The 24,672-nt window shown below is 42.5% G+C and overlaps 1 protein-coding gene across 2 annotated transcripts in view; it reads right to left on the reverse strand.

The window, feature by feature from the left end:
• The window catches only part of usp54b (ubiquitin specific peptidase 54b), a 76,657-nt gene that overhangs the window by 22,751 nt on the left and 29,234 nt on the right, over positions 1 to 24,672 (reverse strand). For both annotated transcript variants that reach the window (XM_085762094.1, XM_085762095.1), the window contains 4 exons: positions 10,777 to 10,911; positions 8,805 to 8,918; positions 8,575 to 8,657; positions 4,419 to 4,524 (listed from right to left, as the gene is read on the reverse strand). In XM_085762094.1, the coding sequence (XP_085618220.1) occupies positions 4,419 to 4,524; positions 8,575 to 8,657; positions 8,805 to 8,918; positions 10,777 to 10,911 (438 nt within the window). The remainder of the gene's footprint in view (positions 1 to 4,418; positions 4,525 to 8,574; positions 8,658 to 8,804; positions 8,919 to 10,776; positions 10,912 to 24,672) is intronic.

A 24,672-nucleotide genomic window follows, 5' to 3' on the forward strand; every position in this document is an offset into this window, starting at 1 on the left:
AACACAACAAGCAAAACTATTTACTTTGACCGAAAAGGTGTAGGCTGAAGCATCAGCTTATTTTGTCTACCCTTCTTAAATTAACATTTTTCGTTCACTCAATTTAAAACATTTTTTACAGAGCAACAAAAAGAAAAAAACCTGCATATTCTACATACAGCAGTTTATAAGCACACTGGTATTTATAAATCAGTTTTATATTTATTAATAATATTATTTTTGAATAACTTTTTGAATCTATTAAGTGTGTTGCACAGTTTGATTTCTAATTCTAGTTTATTCCATTGATTGACTCCTGTAATTGATATACATCTTTGTTTCACATTTGTTCGTACTTTTGCTTTTGTATACACATGAGTCCCTCTTAGTTCATATCTACTGGTAAACAATGTTTATCCATCCTGTGTTAGGAGTGTGACAACGGTGCAAACCATTCCTTTATTTGGCGTTGATGAACACACACATGCATGCATACAGACACACAGACACACACACACACACAGGGATAAAGTGAGGAGGAGTGAGAGAATGAGGGGCAGAGATAAAAGGCAGGAGAAAAGAGATGATGAAAGGAGTGTAAGAGAGAACGACAGAGGAAGAAGCAGCACTGTGCTGAGTTGTATTTGTCCCTTGGGCCTTCTGTTGAGTTCAGAACCGTGTGTTCTGAATCCTTCCTTTGAGTCATGACCCACCGCAGAGCTGGTGCACACACACACACACACACACACACATATATATATATATACAAAAGCCTGCACACATGCACACACACGAGCATGCACGCAGAGCTGGCGGAGCGGGCTCGGAAACAGCCTGAGAACACCCTGGCAACCAGACACTTTGCCAAACACAACACACACACACACATATGCACACACAGAACTCTCCCTTTGTGGGCGGCTGTCTTGCGCTGGCACCAGAGACGGCAGGAAGGTATTTTGCCAGGGTCTGCTTCTCAATTCTCAGAAAAAAAGGGACACAAACACAAGGCAGAGAGCAGCAGCAGCAGCAGCAGCAGCAGCAGCAGCAGCAGCAGCGGCCAAGCAGCTCAGAGACACAGAGACACAGAGACACAGAGACACAGGCGATCTGTTGGTGTGTGGGACACGTTGACGACGGGACACACAGCCTCAGTGTTGCTCTCTGCGCTGTCTCACTGCCGCGGACGGCCGCTGACAACATCATTCATCAAATGATCGCACAAACAGATTCGCTCTGCTCCATAATACAACATTGATCGGCGCAGTCTCATCTCTGAATATTTTATATGCAAAGATTTCTTTTTTTCTCTTTCTCACTGTGGCTATGCAGACCTTTCCAACAGAGTGTGAGTTATGTAACGGCGCTGCTGGTCAAAGGATGCTGTAGCTTTGCAGAATGCTGATAGTGGCATTCTCCAGAGCAAAATGAAACAACTTTGGGGAGAAAATGTTTGCGCTTATGCTTCTTCAACGGCACCGGAATAAAGACACAACTCCACTTTTATCAGTGTAATGACAGCTGAGTGAGGAGGCAGGCTGCTGATGTGCAGCAGATGAACTGTAAAACCACCGTGCACCTCCTCAACGGTGGTGGAAAGTTACCGAGTGCATTCGTCATACTTAAAGGATTGTTCCACTTTATTACAACCCGGGGGTCTTATTTTTGTGGTTTTATGTCCATAATCTCTACCAGTCGTAACAACAACATACCCACCCAAGTTATTGTTGGGATCTGGGAAGGTGACAGCAGCAAAGTCCGGCAGAATCATGAGCAACAGGTTGTGAACAACAACAGTTAAGCCACGCTGTTTAAAAAGCTGTTTATTTGGAGTTAATACCAAAAGTGTTTGAGTGATAAATGTAGTTTTCTTGTGAATGAGTTTCAAACCTCGAACCTCATCATTTGGCGGCCGGTTCGCACCATTTTTAGCCCAAATCTCAGCAATTAACTTAGCAGGTACAAAGTTATTACGCCGATAGGAATCAAGGCCAAATCTACAAAAACAAAACCCAGAGGCTTGTTTCACAAAACCGACAAGCTCTGTTATCATGCAGAATGCTAATGACGGCAGTGTCTCGTTTCACAAATAATTGTTGCTTGCAAATTGCTGATACAGGGCTCTCACATGCTCATGCCTGGGAAATGTGTCAAAACGAGCCGAAGGGCATTTTCTCACAGTTTGCATGTCTCAGATTTAGTGAAACAGGCCCCGGGTTATAAAACAAGTTAAATTAATCTTTAAGTACAATGTTCAGATACTTGTACTTGCTATTCTACACTTTTATTCTTCTGCTTTACATACAGAACGACTGGTCACTTTTTTTTTTTTTAACTTGGTGCACTGCTGCAGATTTAACTCTGCAGCAGGAAATACAATCGGCTTATAAAACGGCCACAGTATTAACAGATTGCTCACACATGAATGTTGCATAATCCTGTATGTTTGACACTATAAATTCATCTTGCTGCTTATACTTAAAAGCACCTGAAAACATGGCACTTAATGTCAATCCCAGCTATCACCAGACTCTGATTCTAATCCTATATTGCTAAATCCTGATTGAGTGTTTTCCCTACGAGCCCTGCCCACTTATCCAGCGTGGATATGAAGAGAAACATCTGATACTGAAAATACCATCTAAACTCATGAGTTCATGTTGGATCTGTTGAATAAAATTAGAAATAAAATTGAATTGCTTCTTTTTTATGTACAACGCTACACAGGACCATTGGAAACGGGGGAGGGGGTCATTTCAAGTTTAAAGTTGCAAGTCGTTTTGTGAAAAAAAGTGTGATTTTTGTTTCCTATGAAAGTAAAACACATCCACACTTGGTAAAGTTGGACAGATGCTGCTTGTTTTGCTTCATTCCTGCGGTGGACGATCTCATCAAACTCTACTTTTCGTTGGGATTTAGTGAGAAGGAAATAGTTGTTACTTTAGCCCAGAATCACCAAATCAATACGACGTCTGTGCTCCTCCAACCTTGCGAAGTACAGAGATGTTGTTTCCTTCCTCGATAAAGTTTTTTTCCTCGCAAGTTTGTGAGTTTTTATCTCAGAAATTCGATTTTCTTTCTCACCGTTATAACCAAGTTTATTTCTCTTAAATTTAAACTTGAAAATTTTGAGTTTTAAACTCGGAAATGTACCCACACTCTCTTCCAGCTTGGTTTCTTAAACCTACAATGGTCCTAATATACCTTTGTGTATATTTCTACATATGTTCTAGCTAATTCATTTAAAATGAGCAGATGACAGACCAAATGTCAAATACCCAAAGTTTGTCGACACATGTACTTCACACTTTCCTCTGTCCAACACTTTGGCATCAAACAAACATCTTCACACTTCGCCCATCTCCAATCTGGCACCTACTGCGTCTTCCAGCAGCCTCGCTCCCCTCGTCCAAATACCCGCACTTTGTTTGAGCAAAGCCCCGAGGCGCTAATAACAAAAGATCAGTGCTGCGAGTGATGGAAGATAAACACAGGCAGGTTGTGTGGCTCCCGCAGGACTGCGCACACAACATCAGCCGTTTGGACCATGAATAAGCTAATGTTGTGTTCATTAGCGTGGTGGCTGCAGTGGTGAGAGAGAGAGAGAGAGAGAGAGAGAGAGAGAGAGAGAGGAGGGGGGGCAGCTGCTTGGCTTTGCCCAGAGAGGAGGCTCTTTGTGCAGGCACCTTGGCAGAGAGGGGGCCAAGCTGGACCCCATTCAGCAGCAGCACTTTCCCATGTGGCAGCAGCAACAACAACAACAACAACACACAAACCTCCAGAACAAAAGGAAATCAAGCACGTTCCTCTGTCCTCCACCACCTACACCTCCATCGGCCTCTCTCTCACACCCGTCATCTCCTCAGCGTCGTGTGCAGCACATCTAAAGATCATCATCCCCCCAAAAAATACCCACATTTTTCATAAAAGATAAAGTCAGTTTGAAACAATCTGCCCAGCTGCTCTTTAGTTTCGATGATCACCGTGGTTTTACTGTACAGGGGGGTCGGTGAGGACAACTCGCAGAATATCTCCAGTTACAGAAAGTGAAGAGAAAAATGTGAAGAAAAATGCAAATGGACTGATGATTATGTAACATGAATCCAGCAAGTGAGAAGGGGGGAGAAAGGAAAAAAACAAACAAGACATGATGAAACTACCAAAGTGGTTAGGCTGCAAATTGTATTTTTAAAATCTGATTTTCAGCGTTCAGCTTTTTGCATTATTGATATTTTATACATTTGTCTTTTTTTTACCAGAAGGGAAATAAAAGACATTTGCATTTTTTTCCCCCTGACCTCATATGAGATTATATGACAAAAAAAAACAACACACAACAGTGTATGGTAGCTGAATGCACTGCGTTCTGTGCGTGTACTGCAGATTGTGTGTTTGCTGTGTGTTTGTGTATGTGTGTGTGTGTGTGTGTGTATTCTCACAGGGCAGTTGCGCAGGTCTCCCATGTTGCTGGCGTTGCGAAGCAGTTCTCCAAACATGTCCGGTGTGGGTTTGTCTCTGCACTCCAGCATCCGCACTGCCTGGTTACTGCAGCGTTAAGACACGACAAACACAACACAATAACAATCGCAACATCAACAGCTAAATCACGCACTCCTTGAATGATTTCACGGTCTGCGTTGTTTAGACTAAAAAATCCAAAGATTTCCCTCTGCAGACCACAATAATAAAACAATTGTCTCGCCGACGCCGTGCAGATTGCTTAGGCAACCGTTGCACACCGGCTCTGAATCAGTCCCACAGGCATTTTCTCATCAGCTTTAATAAAGAAAAGAAAGTGAAGGAGAAGAAAAAGAAGGAAAATTAAGTACAAATCTAGATTATACCGACCGTGAACATGAACAACAGTCATTCTAAGCAAATTTCTAAATCCTTTCAGGCTCATGATCTTTGACCTTGAGCTGAAATAACAGAGGAATATAATGTAACATTATAGTGTAAGATTATCGTTACACTTCCTGAAGGAGAAGTTCATCAACAACTAGGATAATTTGATGAAAAAAGCTTTACTTGTGTGGACTTGAAAACTATTTTGGAGACAATTTCCTTCAGCGAGGCTTAAAGCAGCTGCATTTATCCCTTTTAAGCACAATTGTCCTCTGAAGGACAAACTCAAATATACATCATTATTATCTGTGAATACCAAATGAACTTGTGAGAGCTCGTCTGCGGTTCTCTTCCATGTATGGGATTATGTGTGCAATGAATCAGCATTGTTTTTTTTCTCAGTGAAGTATTCCTTTAAGAATAACGATTTCAAAAACCATCCAAATCTCTCCCTCCTCCTCGTTCTCCTCCCCCGCCTCCCCCTCCTCCTCCTCCTCCTCCTCTTCTCTCATCCTTTCCATTAGCCTGAAATGAACTCAACCTCTTCACTCGCCTCTCTCACTCGATTTCAACCCCTCGCTCGCCCTTTTCCTCTTCAGATGCACTGACAGGTGCAAAGCTAAGAAAGCAGAGGGAGCAGCAGCAGCAACAAGCGACCGCAGCCGGGAACAAATGTGTTTCCTTTTGTTTACTCACGTCTGAATCCTGCTTGAACCAGACGTTTGTTTTGTCTCTTCGCTGCCCTCTGATTATCGCGCTCACGTCGACGGCAGCAGGTTTGTCCGTGGCGAGTGGCGAATGTAAACTCGCTCCACTGAAAGGTGACTGGAATTACTGCAGCGTGGTTACATGTTCGTACCGTGTTTGAAGGAATTCCCTCAACGCATAAACAAAATATTGTGTTTCATGAGACTTTTGACCTTGACCTTTGACCACCAACATCTAATCTAAGGCCGTATCCACACGAAAATGGAGCGTCACCCAAAACGATCTTTCCTCGTTCGCTTTGAAAAAAATCTCCGTAACACAACATCGTTTCAAGAAATCTCTGCGTACACACGGATCCACTGAAAACAACGCTGTAGTACACACTCCAGGCCTGTGTGGAGCGCGTGTGGCGCTGTAACGCTTCCACTAGGGGTGTAACGGTATATGTATTCGTCCCGTGCCGTCACGGTACAGGGGTCACGGTTCGGTGCACACAGTCACACGACAAATACGTCTGAATGAATATTAAAAAAAACCGTCATAACAGAGGAAGAAGAGAGGTGATGAGAGAGTGAAGTTAGAGGAGGAGAGCTGTCTGCTTCATTTATGTCACCGTGTGGCTTCTCAATGAAACACAACGACGGCGGCAACGGCTCGCGACTGGTCGATCGGACAAAGTCCGTCGGCGATATTTCGCAGATGCGCGCTGCGTCGCTAGAAACGCATCAAACACGTAGCGCATGTTCACCCGCCTCCCCTCCCTCCCTCCCTCCCTCCCTCCCACATGTCAATCACTGGTGCAAGGAAACAGACAACTTCTGTGCAACAACTTATCCCGCTGCTTTTAAGCCTCTTGACATGAACACAGAACAGGACCAGAAACATCACCAAAGTAACTGGCATCTAGTCTAAATTAACTGTATATACCAACATTGATGTTAGTTTCTTGTTTTTTAAAAAAATAATAGTTGCCAGAGTTGTCAAGTGCAAGTTTTTTCTCCTCTAGAATGAATGAATGGCATGATAACACTCCTAATGCACTTGTTTTATTTTATATTCTATTTTTTTTCTACTTTTATAACACAAGACAGATTTTAGTTTTACATTCAATAGTGTCTGTTGTACCGAAACCGTACCGAACCGTGACCCCTGAACCGAGGTACGTACCGAACCGTGACTTTTGTGTACCGTTACACCCCTAGCTTCCACACATAAACACGAAAAACAGAGAAGACAGAAATCTTCGCTCTATTTAAACTCAAACATTATAAGTGGATTAAATGTTGACTGGGAGTTGTGTCAGAGTGAATATGACGATCGATGATTTAACAGACAAGATTCAGCTGCAGTTGTGCGATGGCAGTCGGTCGTTGTTGTTGTTGTTACGTTACGTCCGTCGTAGACTCCTGTACGTGTAGCGGTGTGGCTCAGCTTACAGGTTAGAGCGGTGGGGGGTATGACATCATCGTTTCACAAAATATCTGTTTTGGCCGTCTACACGAAAACGCTGGGGAGGCGTTTTAAGATTTTCCCACAAATACCACACACACCCCCCTGGACAAGACGCCGAAAAGATGAAAAACTAAGGCGGATTCATTAAAGCTGTTTTCGTCTGAACCGGCTCTAAATTTGTGCCAAGTTTCGGGGGATTCTTTTGAGATGTTTCCAGGATCACAAGTCACAAGTCTTTGATTAGAAACTGCATTCTGATTCGATTGAAAGCCGTCATCTGATTGGTCCATTTGTAGCTGGGCGATCATTTGTCAGTTTATAGCCATGTGCCGATTGGTTGATTCGTAGCTGAATACTGATTGTTCAGATTGTAGTTGTGTTTTGATTGGTTGATCTGTGTCCTGGCATGCTCTGACTGATACAGTATGTAGCTTTATTCTGATTGGTGGATTTATAGTCGGGTTTTCAATCGGTCAGTTTGTAGCTGTGTGCTCATTGGCTGAATTGTTGCCACATGGTGATTGGTCACTCAGGAGCCTTTTTTTTTTTTTTTGCATTAGTGGATTTGTAGCCGGATTTTAATTGGTCAGTTTGCTGATTGGTTGATTTGCATCTGCATTCCCATTAGTTTGTAGTTGATCAATTTGGTCGATTTAGTTTAGTTTTGCTTCGCTTTTCCAAAACACCTCGTTGTCCCTTTAAGTCACCGTGACCTTGACCTTTGACCGCCAAAATCAGCTCAGACGAAATGAATATTTGTGCCAAATGTGCAGATACTTCCCCGACGGCGTTCCTGGGATATCGTGTTCAGGAGAACGAGACGAGACAGACGGACGGACGGACAACCTGAAAACATACTGTAATGCCCCGGGCCGCGGCTGTCACCGGCACAGAGTAATAAAAATAGCCTGGCAGCGCTAACAGGCACAAACTCGGAGCGGCGGCACCGCTGTGGCCCACAACTACCTTGACACAGTGTGTTTATTTGTACTTTTGCCCCCCATTCATCCCTCTATTTCCTCCGCTGTGCTCCATTTTCCAAAAGGGAGATGGACTGATATATCCTCCCATTTCCCTCTCATTCACAGGCTTCCCGACCCACTGTTCCACTTATAGATTTATGTCGCCCCCTGGGTCTACTGAATCAAACAGCTGATTGATTACTTCCCCTGTTCCTTATTTCATTGACTCGGAGCATGTGTGATTTTTATGTAACAACTCGGAGGATGCGAACACGCTTCTCCTGTGTGGATTCACCTACCTGCATGTGTGTGTGTGTGTGTGTAGGCTATACCTGAACATGGGAAAGGACACATGCACAAGTTCACCTGCTCTTGCATATGCATGAACATGCACATGCATGTGCATAATGTGTGTGTGAGTGTGTGTTTGTGTGTATGTGCAATTGTGCTCACAGTTGAGTGTTCAGCGGGGACCCATGTAGGAGAGAAGAGAACACGCTGTACCTTCCTTTACTGCCACCCAGCCTCAGCTTGCTGCCAGATTTACTGCAGTGTGTGTGTGTGTGTGTGTGAGTATGTGTGTGTGTAGGTGTGTGTGTGTGTGTGTAAGGTGTGTGTCTGGTCTTACCAGAGGGATGTAGTGGAGATGTAATGAACCATCTGAATGAAGGGCAGGGGGTCTGATGTGGCTCCACAGCTGTTACACACACACTGCAAACACAAACACAGCCTCAGAGTCATCGCAGGACATTGTGGTGCTTTCAAAGATGTTAATGTGGAAGATATATTATATATATATATTTTTTTTTAATGAATTAAGTGACACAGGTGAGAGAGGGAGTGGGCGGAGTCTCCTACCTGTTCGAACAGAGTCATGGCAAACTTCTGGTGTGGTATACAGTGTTTGGCCGTGCAGATGTCCTCTCTGCTCTCCGCACTGATGTGGAAGTGGATCCGCATCAAGAGATTCTCCTGAGAAACACATGCACATCAATTAATGGGTTTCCTCTGTATTGTGTGCATGCTCCATCGGCATATGTGTTTGTTTATATTGCATGTGTGGAGAGAGTGTGTGCATGTGTGGAGTCGTGTGCGCTTGGTCGTTCCCTTTGGTGCTCTTGTTAATCCGACCGTGGGAGCAGCATCTATATTTCATAAAAAGCCGACGGATTCCCTGACTGAACACATTTACTACCAATCGATCAGACAGCGCCTCTCGGGCACACACATAAAACACACACATACGCAGGCACACACACACACACACACACACAGACTGTGGAGGTCTTTAAGGCAGAAAGAAAGAGTCTGAAAGTGAAAGAGAGAAAGCAACAGGAAGACTCAAGGAAAGGGAGTGTTGTAAAGGAAGAAAAAAAAAACACAGGAAAGTGTGAAGACATTTCAAAATTAAAACCTGTGACTAATGACATTTTCTCTTCTTAATTTTCTCCTTCAATAAATTAGGTTTATTCCAAAATGAGACCAACGTTTGAAAAATACAACCACTGAGAGGAGCTTCGCCTCTGAGGGAGTAGACTGCAAATATCATACTATGCAAAAGACAACGTAAACAACACAGCAAGTGTTACTGACAAATAAATAAAGTGATCACTGCCTTCTGTCTGAATTTTAGCTTTTGTATAAGTGTATTTTAAGAATGTCTATCTTTAAATACCACCGGATTTCTTCATTATATCACAAAAAAGTAACAGCAACAGTGGTACTTTGATTCTTGATAAAGGGGCTAAATTTAAGTGTGATGTCTTCCAGCCTGTCGGAAACTGATGAGACAGGACCAGACTAGTTGGTTAATATGCTAACATCAGCAGTGATGGGAATAACAGCGTTACAAAATAACAGCGTTATAAAATAACAGCGTTACAAAATAACAGCGTTATAAAATAACAGCGCTACTTTTTTCAGTAACGAGTAATCAAAGAAGTTACTGTTTCCCCCTTTATAAGGTCGTTACCGTTACTGACAATAAAATGTGCCTCAAGAAGTCCCATTACAAAATAATACAACTGTCAAAGTGTACGTTATAAGCACTTTTTTTTTTATTTACTCCATCAACTAGTGGGAAAAAGCCATTTATCTGGAACTAACCAATTCACTCAGTATTCCTCCGCCAGGCAGCGTTGCAGGAATATAGTGCAATAGTTACTTTTCCTGGTATTTTGTTATTTTTATAATGTTATAATTCAGTTACAAACTGAGTTACTTTTTGGGGAAAGTAACCACTAACCATAACTTTTTTTTTTAAAGAAACATGCCCAACACTGAACATCAGTTGAAGTCAAGATGAAACAGTGGCGTAGCTTTAAACTGGTAGAGACGGTAAAGGAATGAAGTTTGATGCTGAACTCAAAACGTTAATTGTAGTCTGGTAAATAAACAGCTGTTAATGCTAACGCTGGCTACGTAGCACTGGAAAAACTTTTCAGCTGGCTGTTTTAATCAATCTATTTAAACCAGTTTGGGAAGATGGAACGCAATAACATGATGTGTTATCATTTTCACAAGTGTAAATACTCACATCATGCATGTGAAGACATACTGTATGCTTGCACCGTAGTATAATACGGTGTAAAATACAAACTGTGGTCAAAACAAAAGTTGAATATCATCCACTTGACAAAAAACATATTTCTTTGAGGCTGCTGTGCTGGATATCATCCTGTCCGCCTGGAGATTTCTGACTGCAGTAAAGACCTGGGAGTTCCTCAAATAAGCCTCCAGGCAATCCCTCACTTCTGTGTGTGTGTGTGTGTGTGTGTGTGTGTGTGTGTGTGTGTACTGTGTGTGTGGCCATGTGGTGTTGCAGACTCACGAAGCACTCGGCAGCGTCGTCCATGATGCCCAGCTGAAAGCGTTGTTCGTCTTGGAAAGTCTTGGCCAGAGCGCTCCGCAGTGCATCTGATGGCAGCACACGCTCACTGCTGAACTGGAACTGAGCAAAGATACTCTGCAAACACACACACACACACACACACACACACACACACACACACACACACACACACACACAGACACACACACAGACACACACACCCATATGGAAATCCATTAATACTTCATTTCAATGCCTGAAATATACACTCTGCCATAGATGCTTTTCCTGAAAGTCCCCTGCATTGTCAGAGTGTGTCCATCTCCACATGTATTCATTAATGTGCTTGTGTGCGTTTTTTCATTTCTCTCACGCTGAAACGAAACCCTTTATAAACACGTTTGTCCTGTAAATCGGCACCATGTTCTGTCAACTGACCCATAAAACAGAATCAGTGGGAACTCGTTGTCAACTTGTCAGGTCCAAAGTGCTCTACAACAAAAAACCCAGACTGGACTAAAACAAACGCCTCACAGCACAGCTGGCCTCAATATCAGCCCATATCAATAATAAATGGCATTTGTAGTGCACTTTTCTCGAACAAAAACAGCTCTCGGAGTGCTTTGTAGCGGTAAAATAGAAACCAAATCAAACTGTTGCATGGGTGGGTGGGTGGGGTGGGGGGGCTCGGACAGAAAAGCTAGGCCACTTAACTGTGTTTTGAGGCCAGTGCTCTGAGACCAAAGAAGAGGATCAGAGGGAAAAAGCTTGTTTACACTATTTACATCCAGACAACCGCCAGACCGCCGTTGTCGTTGTGACCCCCTTATGCAACCAGTCAGTTTTCTGTTTTGTCCTAATGCTGCTGTATCATCTCCATGTGTAAATGTAAATATTATCTTCCATTGAGGTTATGGATCAACATTTTCTCTTTCTGTTCAGTTTCATGTGAAGTTAGTCCAGTTTCAGGTGGATCCAAAGTGGCTACTTGATTCTTTTGGCTTCTTTTGACCCCATGAAAATACACCAACATCTACAGTGCTGCTGTGAAAAGGTATTTGCCCTCTTAACACTTAAATGTTTAAGATCATCAAATAAATTTGGATATTAGACAAAGATAACCCAAGTAAATATAAAATGCAGTTTTTAAATGATGATTTTTTTTTTTTTAATGGGAAAAAAGATATCTAAACCTACCTGATCCTATGTGAAGAAGTAATTGCCCCCCTTGTTAAAGGGATAGTAGCATTTTTTTAAAGTGGGGTTGTATGATCTACAAATAGCCCCTAAGTACTTTAATTGCAGTAGAAGACTCTCTGCACTCCTCCCGTTAGCAACGCCAGCCCATAATAGCCCTGCCCAGAGATTTACAATATACATTGTTGTGAATGTACCCAAAGAAACAGCCTATTTTCGTGGCCTAAAAGAGGTTTTATGTGAAAAACAAAAACACAGTTCCATTGTTCGCTATAATATAATTTTTTCCAGCCCTTCAAAGTGCAGGAAAAACGCAGTTTTTATTTGGACCTAACCAACTTACGTATCCCTCCGCCCAGGGCTAGCGCCCGCTGATCAGCAGTTGGTTAGCTCCAAATAAAAACAGTATTTTTCCTGCACTTTGAGGGGCTGGAAAAAATTATATTATAGCGAACAATGGAACTGTGTATTTTTTTTTTCAGGTAAAACCTCTTTTAGGCCGCGAAAATAGGCCGTTTCTTTGGGTCCATTCACAACAATGCATGTTGTAAATCTCTGGGCAGGGCTATTATGGGCTGGCGTTGCTAACGGGAGGAGTGTAGAGAGTCTGCTACTGCAATTAAAGTACTTAGGGGCTATTTGGAGATCATACAACCCCACTTTAAAAAAAATGCTACTATCCCTTTAAGGGCCGGATTTACTAAGATCTCAGATAGCGGACGCTATATTGTTTGCGCCCGCTATAATATTGCGAGTTTGGTTAGTGCACGCAAAACAGGTGATCTACTAAGAGTAACCCGCTAAATGAAAACACGTGCAAACCGCAATATGTAAATGAGGGTTTTGCGCGTGTAATCGTTTCCGCCATGGAGAGAGTGGACAGAGAGCTGGACGGACGAAGGGACAGAATGACATTTGATCCGATGCATAATGACAGCATGTGTGTTCATCTCTCTCGCGCTCTGTTTAGATAAATAAACACAAATCGCTACAGGGCCCAACTCGTCATATAGTGACTAACAGGCAGCAGCTGCAGCGACAATCACACACCTGTAATATGTGTGTGTGTGTGTGTGTGTGTGTGCCGCCCATGATCGAGTGGATTAATAGAGAGCTCAGGTGGGACATACGGATCTAAACGCTCTGACCACTGACCAGAGGGATCAAACACGGGTGAAGGCAGTGGTGACGTGTCTCAGTCCGGGACCGGGACTGAGAGACGGAGCTGAGCAGCCAGGTACTGGGAGGAGAGGAGCCTACGGAGCGCACTGCAGGACAGACGTGCCCCGTGCGTAACGGCGCGTAAAAGACTTTTAACACGGCTGAAAAACTATTACAGAATTACCCAGACGTGAGGAAATGCAGAGATGTAAGATCACGGGGCTCTGACAGGTATCAAATCAATAAACGCATACGTTTTGGCAAAGTTGTATCAGTTAGTACATGGTTTTCAGACGTGGTGAATAAAGACGCAAAAACAGCCACCGCAATCTCTTCCTGGTTTGGTAAATCACATTGCACGCGCTAAATAAATCTATTTGCATCTACTCCTCCCAGTATTTAGCACGTTCTGGCTGAAACGCCCAGATTTACATATTCATCAAGGCAAACACGCTAAATGGATCGCACGTGCTATTCTGCTCGTGTGAGGGACGCAATCCTCGGTGCGTCCGGTTAGTAGATCAGGTTCCACATGTGTTTGCGCGTGCAATCACGTTTGCACACGTTTTAATACACGCAAACCTTTAGTAAATCCGGCCCTAAATCGTGAACTAACTGTGATAAACCTAATTTTGGATCAAGAAATCACTTCAATAGGCCTCACTTAAGTTAATTTCAAGTTGGATATTCGACAGACACTCGCTCCGGGTAGCACAGTGCAACTCCGAGCAAGCCACTCCAACATTTCAAGTGCAGGCTTTACAGTAAACACACAGAGAAGGCAGCAACAGCGTGTACCGACTTCCTGTTTGCAACAAAAAAAAGTGGGATATTTAAAGCCCCAGTATGTAACTTATTTGGCTTTTTATTAGCAAAAATCTAATATTGTTTTCATGAATACGTATTTCACTTAAGTCGAATCACACCCGCATACAAATGAAAGCTTTCTCGTACCTTAGAATGAGTTGTTACAAGTCGTTACAAATATACAAGGGAGGGCGAACCGAACTTTGGCTGCCATGTTGCATCGCCATTTTTTACGTTCAGTGGCAGCGTGACTGTATAGTCCAGGCAATTTAGCTCATTTTGGACCCAAAAATAGAACTAATTGTCACAGAAGGTTTTTCACCATACATCATTTCTATGAGGTGTCTAGAACAACATACTAAAAGTCCTAAGAAATCCTAGTTGGGGAAATATGTTTAATTTGCATCATTATTTACTGTATAAAGTCTATGGTGCCGACAACAATACACCCCAATGGGGCTGTTTTTTTCCTTTACTCCTATCACAATGAAACTTTACATGATGAAAGTATCCATGAAATGTAACATTTTTTGTATTACAAGTTTCTTTGAAAATTAATTTGAATATGCAAATGAGCAGTACACTAATCAAATATGCCCAAAATACACCCGAATAGGCTTCTTTTTTTCCTTTACTCCTACCACAATGAAACTTTACACAATGAAAGTAGACATTAAAAGTAGCCTAACATTGTTTGTATTACAAGTTTCTTGGAAAATGAATTTGAATATGCAAATGAGCCTTACACTAATGGAATATGCCCAAAATACACCCGAATAGGCTTACTCCTACCACAATCACACTTATAAAACTTACTCACACAATAAAAGTATACATGAAAAGTAACATTTCTGTATTTCAAGTTTCTTGGAAAATTAATTTAAAATATGTAAATGAGATCAACACTAATTGACTCATGGTCAAGAAGCCATAAAGCCGCAAGCAGCAAAAACAGGAGCCAAATAACTTAGTTCTTAGTCACGCTCATATATTGTTGAACATAACAGCATATTTAATATAACATCACACACAGTCGTTGAAACGACTTTGATTAATTCTGACTTTCTTCTGATGTTCTCTGCAAACTGGGAGGAAAGTCGTTAGGTAAGGCTTGTTCGCTAATAAAAAAAAAAGAATTTAGAAAGCAACTGGAGACAAGACTGTGCAATCAATTCTTAAGGTCAATATAGGTCTTTTAAGTGTGGCAAGTGACATGTGTGTATGCATAAGTCAAGTGTGGCAAGTGACAGCACTCAGTGCATAGGTTAACTTATTGAATGGACATGAATGTGTTAGTTATTTGGCCCCTGTTGCTGCTTGTGGCTTTATGGCTTCTTGACCATAAGTCAATTAGTGTTGAGCTCATTTACATATTTAAAATTAATTTTCCAAGAAACTTGAAATACAGAAATGTTACTTTTCATGTATACTTTTATTGTGTGAAGTGTGATTGTGGTAGGAGTAAAGGAAGAAAATAAGCCTATTCGGGTGTATTTTGGGCATTTTCCATTAGTGTATTGCTCATTTGCATATTCAAATTCATTTTCCAAGAAACTTGTAATACAAAAAATGTTACTTTTAATGTCTATTTTCATTGTGTAAAGTTTCATTGTGGTAGGAGTAAAGGAAAAAAAGAAGCCTATTCGAGTGTATTTTGGGCATATTTGATTAGTGTGACGCTCATTTGCATATTCAAATTCATTTTCAAAGAAACTTGTAATACAAAAAATGTTACATTTCATGGATACTTTCATTGTGTAAAGTTTCATTGTGATAGGAGTAAAGGGAAAAAATAGCCCCATTGGGGTGTATTGTTGTCGGCACCATAGACTTTATACAGTAAATAATGATGCAAATTAAACATATTTCCCCAACTAGGATTTCTTAGGACTTTTAGTATGTTGTTCTAGACACCACATAGAAGTGATGTATGGTGAAAAACCTTCTGTGACAATTAGTCTGTCGTAAAACGCTATTTTGCCTGGACTAGTAGGTAACCACAGAAACTCACCGGAGCTGTCGGCTCAGGGAGAAAGTTTTGGCTTGCGAATGTCTGTCGAATATCCCAACTTAAAACTAACTTCACTGCGGTCTTCAATAGAATCTGTTTGGGTGAAGTGAAGTAGGCTGAGAGATCTCAAACAGCAACACATCATGCTGCGGTCTAAAGTAAACTCAAGAAAAAAAGAAAACACTAAATCATTCGGTGCGATGAGAGTTTTCGCCCTCTAATCGTCTCAGATTGTGTCACTGGAATAAGCAGTCGATACTCGCTAAAACTATTCACCAAACTAATTTGATTATTGGATTACAAATGAGTTTGCTTTGTGATTCTTGTTTTCTTTCCCTTTTTAAAAAAAAAAAGGCAATCTATAAGTGTTATCTGCTGCTGGAGCTTCGGCCCATTGTTGCATTTACAAGACAAGAACAATAAGTTATCGTACATCTTCTCTACTGTGTCTTCAGAGCAGATTGGAGGCTACAGGAACAAACATTTCTAAACATTTTGTCATTGAAACAACAATTTCTTATTACTGCTGCAAGTGGTGGTTACAGCTGCTGAAAGAGTTGTAGTCACATTAGTTTTAGTAGCAGTGACAACCAAACATCACAACTGTCAGTTACTCCATGGCTCCAAAATGAATGAATCCAGATGAATCAGTGTCTTAAATGTGACGATTTACAGGAGACTGATGATAACAGGAGAACTGAAACCAACACCGAGTTCACGCCGAGGCAGTGAGACGAACTTTTGACTGAGTCTGAGTGAACTGAAAAGAGCCGAAGACGTCTAAAGTAGGAGAGATAAAAGCATGTCTGCCTTCCTCTGGATTGCCAACGGATAAAAATGACCTAATTTTTTGGTCGGTTAGAAATTCTCAGCAGGAAAAAAAAAGAAAAAGAGCAAAGCAAAACCGAGCAACTATTTTTTGACCAACACTAAAACGGCCCAAAACATAAATAAACACGAGTCTGCCAGTCTGACGCGCCCGAGCAGCGGGTCGGAGCCGTGGACTCCGAGTGCTCCTGGTTTTCTGTCACAGCGGTAATTCAATCACTGATGAGACGGCTGGACTGAAAAGCAGCAGGTGCTGTGTGTCCTGAGGGCTCATAAGCACTATATTAAATGACAGAACGATATTCTCAACGTCTCTCCAGCAGCAGCAGCAGCAGCAGCAGCACATGAGTCATGAGTTTGTGGTGTAAAATCAAGTCCACAAACTCAGCAGATATGAACGCCTTTGATATGAGCGACAGCTTTTCTGTTACATGTATTTTTAAAACGCAGATAAACGGGTACGTTGACTGAAATGACTTCATTCATTCATTCATTCATTCATTCAAGGAAATTTTGGACCCATGATATGTGATAATACAAACTTCTTTAACCCTCCTGTTGTCCTCCTGGGTCAAGGAAGGAAGGACAAAGGGAAGGAAGGAAGGAAGGAAGGAAGGCTGAAAGGAAAAAAGGAAGGAAGGAAAGAAGGCAGGAAGGACAAAGGGAAAGAAGGAAAAAAGGAAGGAAGGAAGGAAGGAAGGCAGACAGGAAGGACAAAGGGAAAGAGGGAAGGAAGGAAAGAAGGACGAAGGGAAGGAAGGAAGGAAGGAAAGAAAGAAAGAAAGAAAGAAAGAAAGAAAGAAAGAAAGAAAGAAAGAAAGAAAGAAAGAAAGAAAGAAAAAAAGAAAAAAAGAAAGAAGGACAAAGGGAAGGAAGGACGAAGTGAGAGATGGGAGGAAAGAAGGAAGGGAAATAGGAAGGTATGATAGATGGAGGGAGGGAACAGATTGGGTCAAAAAGGAAGGAAGAAGAAGTTAGGACGAAGGGAACAAAGGAAGGAAGGACTGAAGGAAGGGGAAAAGGAAGGAAAGAAAAATGGAGGGAAGGAACAGATTAGGTCAAGGAAGGAAGCAGAAGACAAAGGATGGATGAAGGAAGGAAAGAAGGAAGGAAGGAAGGAATGGAAAAAGGATTGTGGAAAGAAGGAAGGAAGGAAAGAAGGAGGGATGGAGGAAGGGAACAGATTGGGTCAATTTGACCCAGAAGGACAACAGGAGGGTTAATTTCATAAAGTTGCATGATTTGCCGTTCTTAAGTGTATTAAGGCAAAGCAGTAACGTTCAGCCATCAGTTTTGTGTAGAGTTTATAAAAGAAATCTAGTTAAATGTCCGAGTGATAATGGCTGTGCATGTCTGACACAGGAATATTCATGTTTGTCTTAAAATACGAACAAGTTGCAGAAACAAAAACTATCTTGATACTCCATTCATCTCTAAAGTCATTTTTCAACACAAAAATACAAACTAGTCACAAGTTTTAGCTTCAAAATGATGACACCATTTAAAACATGGAGTTTAAAATGTTTTCCGATGGACACTATTAGTAACTAGTAGTGTTTGTGATGTGAATCTGAACTTGGGGTCACTCAGTTCCTGTCAAAAAAAAACACTAGAAACTTTAAATGCAGAAAAACCTAAAACAAACTCTTTAAAAATACAAAATCCTGACTCAGGTCAGACGCTGCAGCTGAGGTGGCGAATGAGTCAGACAGCAGCACTGATGGAAAACCACCGCTCACTCACTCCACTGCTGGTGACTGGTCGGTCGGCTTCAGCTAGTTACTGTAAGACACTGGCACCGGGTCAAGAAAAGTCCAGTCAGAGTAATAAAGCACCGAAGTCTGTCGCTGAAACACGACATCAATACACAATACAAACAAACAAACAGTCACTATCCCGTCATGCATGAGTAACCAGGGATTTCCTGTTATGTTTTAAAACATAAAATATCACCAGTGATTACGGCTGCAGTTAAAGAGGGCTGAGAATCAGAAGCACGGCACAATAAAAAGCCATTTTCACCCATTAGAGTGGTTTTCCCCGTGCATGTAGCACTAGACACATTCACACACCAGCGACACATCAGGGCATTCAAATGCAGACAGGAAGTGCCGGGAAAAACGGACCACCAATCCTCTGATTCGTAGACAAGTTATACTACTTTTATAGTAGTAACCATCCAATCCAATCCATTTATTTATAAACACAAAGGTTTCCAAAGTGCTGTACAGTAAAATAAAAAACCATAAAACATACTACAAAGCCAAAAATACTAAAAAGGATAAAAAACACAATAAAACATAATAAATAAATACACTTTCCACCCCAGATAAAATATCTGTACACATAAATATCAACAACCTACGTAGCATGAAAAGCCAAAGAAAAGAGCCAAAAGAACCACCAGTGGTAATAATCTATAAAGACATTCAGGTCTCGGTAGGTGGGTTTACATGGACACTTTTTCCAAATGAGTCTTTCAGGTTTTAACTGTTTACATGTGATATGATCTAATCCGAGCTGGTGTTTACATGTGTCACTGCATTCATACGCTGAGTGATCTTAATGGGTGTGTCCGACCCAAACAGCACTGGCGGGACGCGCTGGTTCAGACGGGTTTGGGCCAATGCTAGTGAGTCCGGGCTTCAATGACCGCGGGTCCAGTCTGGTCAGATTTTAATTTTCAGGCCCGTTGAGAACTATTAGAAATCAAAACATGGCACAGTTGATCAGAGATGGAGATCTATGGTCTGATTAGCACAGTAGTTTTCTCCAACGGTTCATTTTGTTTCCCTTCCACCACAAAAAACCAGGAGTCAGTGGATGAAGGTCGGAAACAGAGACTACTTTGATCACCCATCTTGATCGGAAAGAAATGTATTTCAGAATGAGCCCGTTCGGATTAAATCTGCGTGTTTACATGACGCAGTTTTATTCAGATCGGCATTTATTCCAATTTTATTTGGGTCCACGTAAACACGGCTTGAAGAAAATGAGCAAAGTCATTCAGAACACGTTGGAAGAGGAGGAATGTTTGGTATTTCTTTTGTACTTTTGTTTGAAAACTGCTGGAACAATGGATCAATTCAATTGTCAAGATAGTTGCCATCTTCTTTTTTCTTTTTGAGACAGTGGAAAGAGTCAGAGTGCTGCACTTCAACCCACAACCCACCACTCACACACACTCTCACACCTCCTCCACCCTGTGGCTCCTGTCCAGCATCAGGATGCCACACTGTGTCTGTAGCTGGACCACGAGTTCAACCTCAGCTCTCCAGCTCAACCTGGAGATTAGCAACATTTTCTGTCTATTTTTTAAACCAAAGCTCCACCTTAGAACACAAAGTTTTACTCTCAAAACACACGACATGAAGTTCACACTAAGTTAAAGGACAATTCCAGGCGAATTCAACTCGGGGGTGTATTTTCCTATCATTTTAGGTCTAAAAGAAGGAATCTGAAGATTTTCAGTTTAATCGCTCCTGTTTTGCGGTAGTTGCATCTGTCCCCGCATCGCCACGGCAGCAATGAATGGGAGTGGATGTAAGTTCCGCTGTTTAGGCTGTTTACAGCCCTCAAAGCCGCAATTTTTTTCCACAGACAGCGTCAGATGGCTACTCAAACATGCACCGAGAAGTTTATTTACTTCAAGCAAGCCGACATGTTTGTAAAACTAGATCTAATTCAAAGTCTCCCGGAGTCTCGCGCGAGACCCAGTTGCCGTGCTCAGTGTGTTCAGGTGCAGTGGGAAAAGCTACCGTTTGTGTCATAAACACAGGAATATCAACTCTTTACTTGCTTCAAGTGTACATTTTTTCCCACAGACAGCGTCAGATGGCTACTCAAAGATGCGCCGAGAAGTTTTTTTTACTTGAAGCAAGTAAAGAGTTGATAGTTGATATTCCTGTGTTTATGACACAAACGGTAGCTTTTCCCACTGCATGTGAACACACCGCGCACGGCAACTGGGTCTCGCGCGAGACTCCGGGAGACTTTAAATTAGATCTAGTTTTACAAACATGTCGGCTTGCTTGAAGTAAATAAACTTCTCGGTGCATGTTTGAGTCTCCATCTGACGCTGTCTGTGGAAAAAAATTGCGGCTTTGAGGGCTGGAAACAGCCTAAACAGCAGAACTTACATCCACACCCATTCATTGCTGCCGTGGCGATGCGCGGACAGACGCAACTACCGCAAAACAGGAGCGATTAAACTGAAAATCTTCAGATTCATTCTTTTAGACCTAAAATGATATGAAAATACACCCCCGAGTTGAATTCGCCTGGAATTGTCCTTTAAAACCAAGTTTTCACATCACAGAATTCATCACGAGTCAAACCTGAAAATCTCTGTGTGTAAACATTTCCTGGAGATGTTTCCTAGACGTAGTCACACAGTTGTTTCCGCTCCCTCCCTCTATGTGTGTGTGTGTGTGTGTGTGTTAATTCAACGTGTCAGAAGGTCACGTTTGATGCTTTGGAAGCGGTTAAAGATGGTTGAGAAGAACATATGGAGTGAAAGTGTTACAGAACAATAGGCCGGAGTCTGTGAGTCTGTGCAGGCTGAGGGTTGGCAGTGGGAAAGGTAATGCAGTCGTGCTGACGGAGAGCAGAGTGTGTGTGTGTGTGTGTCTGTGTGTGTGTGTGTGTGTGAGAGAGAGAGAGAGAGAGAGGAGCAGAAAGAGGAAGAGAGGGAAAGAGAGTGTGAGAGAGGAAGAGAAACAGAGGAAGAGTGAGGAGGAAAAAGGCAATGTGTGAGCAATAGGGTGTGTGTGTGTGTGTGTGTGTGTGTGTTATGGTGGCTATGCTGACTGCAGCAATGCGCCAAGGAGAATGGAGGGGGAATATACCCTACAGAGAGAGAGAGGGAGGGAGGGAGGGAGGGAGGGAGGAGAACAGGGAGGGATGAGGCTGAGTGAGTAAGAGAGGGAGGTGTGTGTGTGTCTGTGTGTGTGTGTGTCTGTGTGTGTGTGTTAGTGTGGATGTATGTGTGAGCAGTGGTCTAAGTGTGAAGACAGGAGCAATCTACACCAACTCCCACATTCATTCATCTTTCTCCGTCCCCCTCTCTCCCATTTTCTCTTCTTCGCTCTTCCTATTCCAGTCTGTCTCTGTGTGTGTGTGTGTGTGTGTGTGTGTGTCTTTGTCTGTGTGTGTGCACGTGTGTGCGTGTTCAGGTATCTGCATCTAAGTGTGTGTGAGTGTTGTGCTGTTGAGAGAGATAAAGTGTTGCAGTGATTTCTAGGGGGATCGCCACAGGCAGCCTCTGAACTTGTGTTTACTACAGAACAGTACGAGTGTCTTTATCTGCTGCAGATAAACACACACACACACACACACACACAATCCCCCTTTTTTTCAAAATAAAAGAACTCATAATGATCATTTATCTCTTTTTTGGATGTGTGGAAAATTTAACACGTCATTAAAGCTCATTCTGCGTGCGTCTCGCCTGGTTATTGGGAGGCTTTTATCTCGGTTGCCGTGGGGACTACAGCTCCAAACAAGACTTTTGGAGCAACGTTACATCTGTTCGTGTCTGACAAAAGGAAAAGACGGAGACAAGAAGGGTAATGAAAACTGAAAATGTGAGCGCACACACACACACACGCACACACACACAAAAAAAACACCTTTGTATCGTTACACCCACAGCTGACTCACGCACAACACACCCACACACACTGCCGAAAGTGTGTGTGTGCAGCATCCTAGCGTGGCGAGAAAGATTTGTGAGACTCTCTAGGTGCATGTGTGTGTGTGTGTGTAACGTTAGTGAGTAAGATTTGTGTGCATGTGTGTAATATGTGTGTGTGTGTGTAGCATCCCAGCGTGGGCTCTGCTAGCTCAGCGCTTTCAGCCGGCCAATTAATTACAGAGAAGCGCTTGAGACAGGACAGCGTGTAGAACACACACATCGACACTGCTGCACACACACACACACACACACACACCAGCACACACACTACTACACCACAGCACATTACACACAACTCGTCCCTTCACTCAGACAATTATTTGTCATCGTTGATGCAACAAATGGCCGGAGCAGAGCAGAGCAGAGCTGCACGAGGCTCCTTCATTATGAGGGTTTCATGATGATACAGATCTTCATCTTGTGTTTGTTTGGCTGCTTCCTCCCAACACAACAGTGATTCAACCTGTAACAGCTGCTGGAGAAGCTTTTACATGGGCCGGCTCGAAAACACACTCACTGTTCAGGCAGCTGTGAACTGGTAAAAAACATGATGCATGATGCTTTTTAACGTGTTAAAAAGTAGAATAGAAGAAATTCCTGCACACTTTTCTATGATCTGGTCTGGTCTTTGATCCTGGACAGAGCAGAAGCAACGTTTCGGTCTATTCAACTATTCTTTAACTAAATAATATGTTTTAACTATGCTTTAATTAAATGGTATACATGCTTTAACTAAATAGTATGCTTTAAAGCAGAAGTAAGCGGAATATTTGTGTTAATATAAGTCTTAAATAGTTATATCTTCCCACAGCAATCACTTACATAGAGTGTTTGGTCTGAAACACGGGTCTGTCAGTCACTCTGCTCTGCTGTAAGCCGAGGAGAAAACTTTCCTTGTATCCTACAAGCTTTATCCAATGAGGAGAGAGAACGGCATAAAGGGGCGGTCCTCTCTGTGTGTGCAGCCAAGGGATGCGCGTGAATGTGGTGACGTAGGGACGAGGGCGGGGACTGCTAACTCCATCGGCTGACAAGACGTTAGCCAAAGCGACCGGATCGCTTACTTCTGCTTTAGCTAAATAGTATAAATGCTTTAACTAAATTGTATATGCTTGAACTAAATAGTATATATGCTTTTAAAAAAGCTCTAAAAGAATATAACTTAAAAAAGAACTTCCATTAAAGCAGAAGTAAGCGATATTTTTGTGTTAATATAAGTCTTAAATAGTTATATCTTCCCACAGCAATCACTTACATAGAGTGTTTGGTCTGAAACACGGGTCTCTCAGTCCCTCTGCTCTGCTCTGAGCCGAGGAGAAAACATTTATCGTATCCTACAGTTTTTATCCAATGAGGAGAGAGAACGGCATGCAGGGCTGTGTGTGCAGCCAAGGAACGCCGTGAATGTGGCGACGTAGGGACGAGGACTGTTATGGTGCGTTCAAGGAAACTCGTATTTTTCCGACCGTGAAGTCGTACCAGTTCGATCTGGTACGAGTTCACCGGTCGGAAGTTACGAGTGGCCGTTATAGTGACTTTCACCGGTAAAACAGATCGGAAAAACACGAGTGGGTTGCCTGAAACGCTACAAAGTCGTAAGTTGTGACTTGAAGCTGTAATTTACGATTTCAAAAGCCTGCCTGGAACGCAGCATTAGCCAAAACGACCGGACCACTTACTTCTGCTTTAACTAAATAGTACATATGCTTTAACTAAATGGTATAGTATATGCTTTAAAGCAGAAGTAAGCGATCCGGTCGTTTTGGCTAATGCTGCGTTCCAGGCAGGCTTTTGAAACCGTAAATTACAGCTTCAAGTCACGACTTACGACTTTGTAGCGTTCCAGGCAACCCGCAACTCGCGTTTCTCCGACCTGTTTTACCTGTGAAAGTCACTATAACGGCCACTTGTAACTTCCGACCTGTGAACTCGTACCAGATCGAACTGGTACGACTTCACAGGTCAGAAAAACACGAGTTACGGGTTGCCTTGAACGCACCATAACGTCTTGTCAGCCGATGGAGTTAGCAGCCCCCGCCCTCCTCATGGATCTATTGGCCCTCGTCCCTACGCCACACAGCCCTTAATGCCGTTCTCTCTCCTCATTGGATAAAACTTGTAGGATACGAGAAAAGTTTTCTCCTGGGCTCAGAGCAGAGCAGAGTGACTGAGAGACCCGTGTTTCGGTCCAAACACT

Source organism: Trachurus japonicus, chromosome 19, assembly GCF_045865225.1.
Source record: "Trachurus japonicus isolate A0001 chromosome 19, Traja_1.0".
NCBI classification, from domain to species: domain Eukaryota; kingdom Metazoa; phylum Chordata; class Actinopteri; order Carangiformes; family Carangidae; genus Trachurus; species Trachurus japonicus.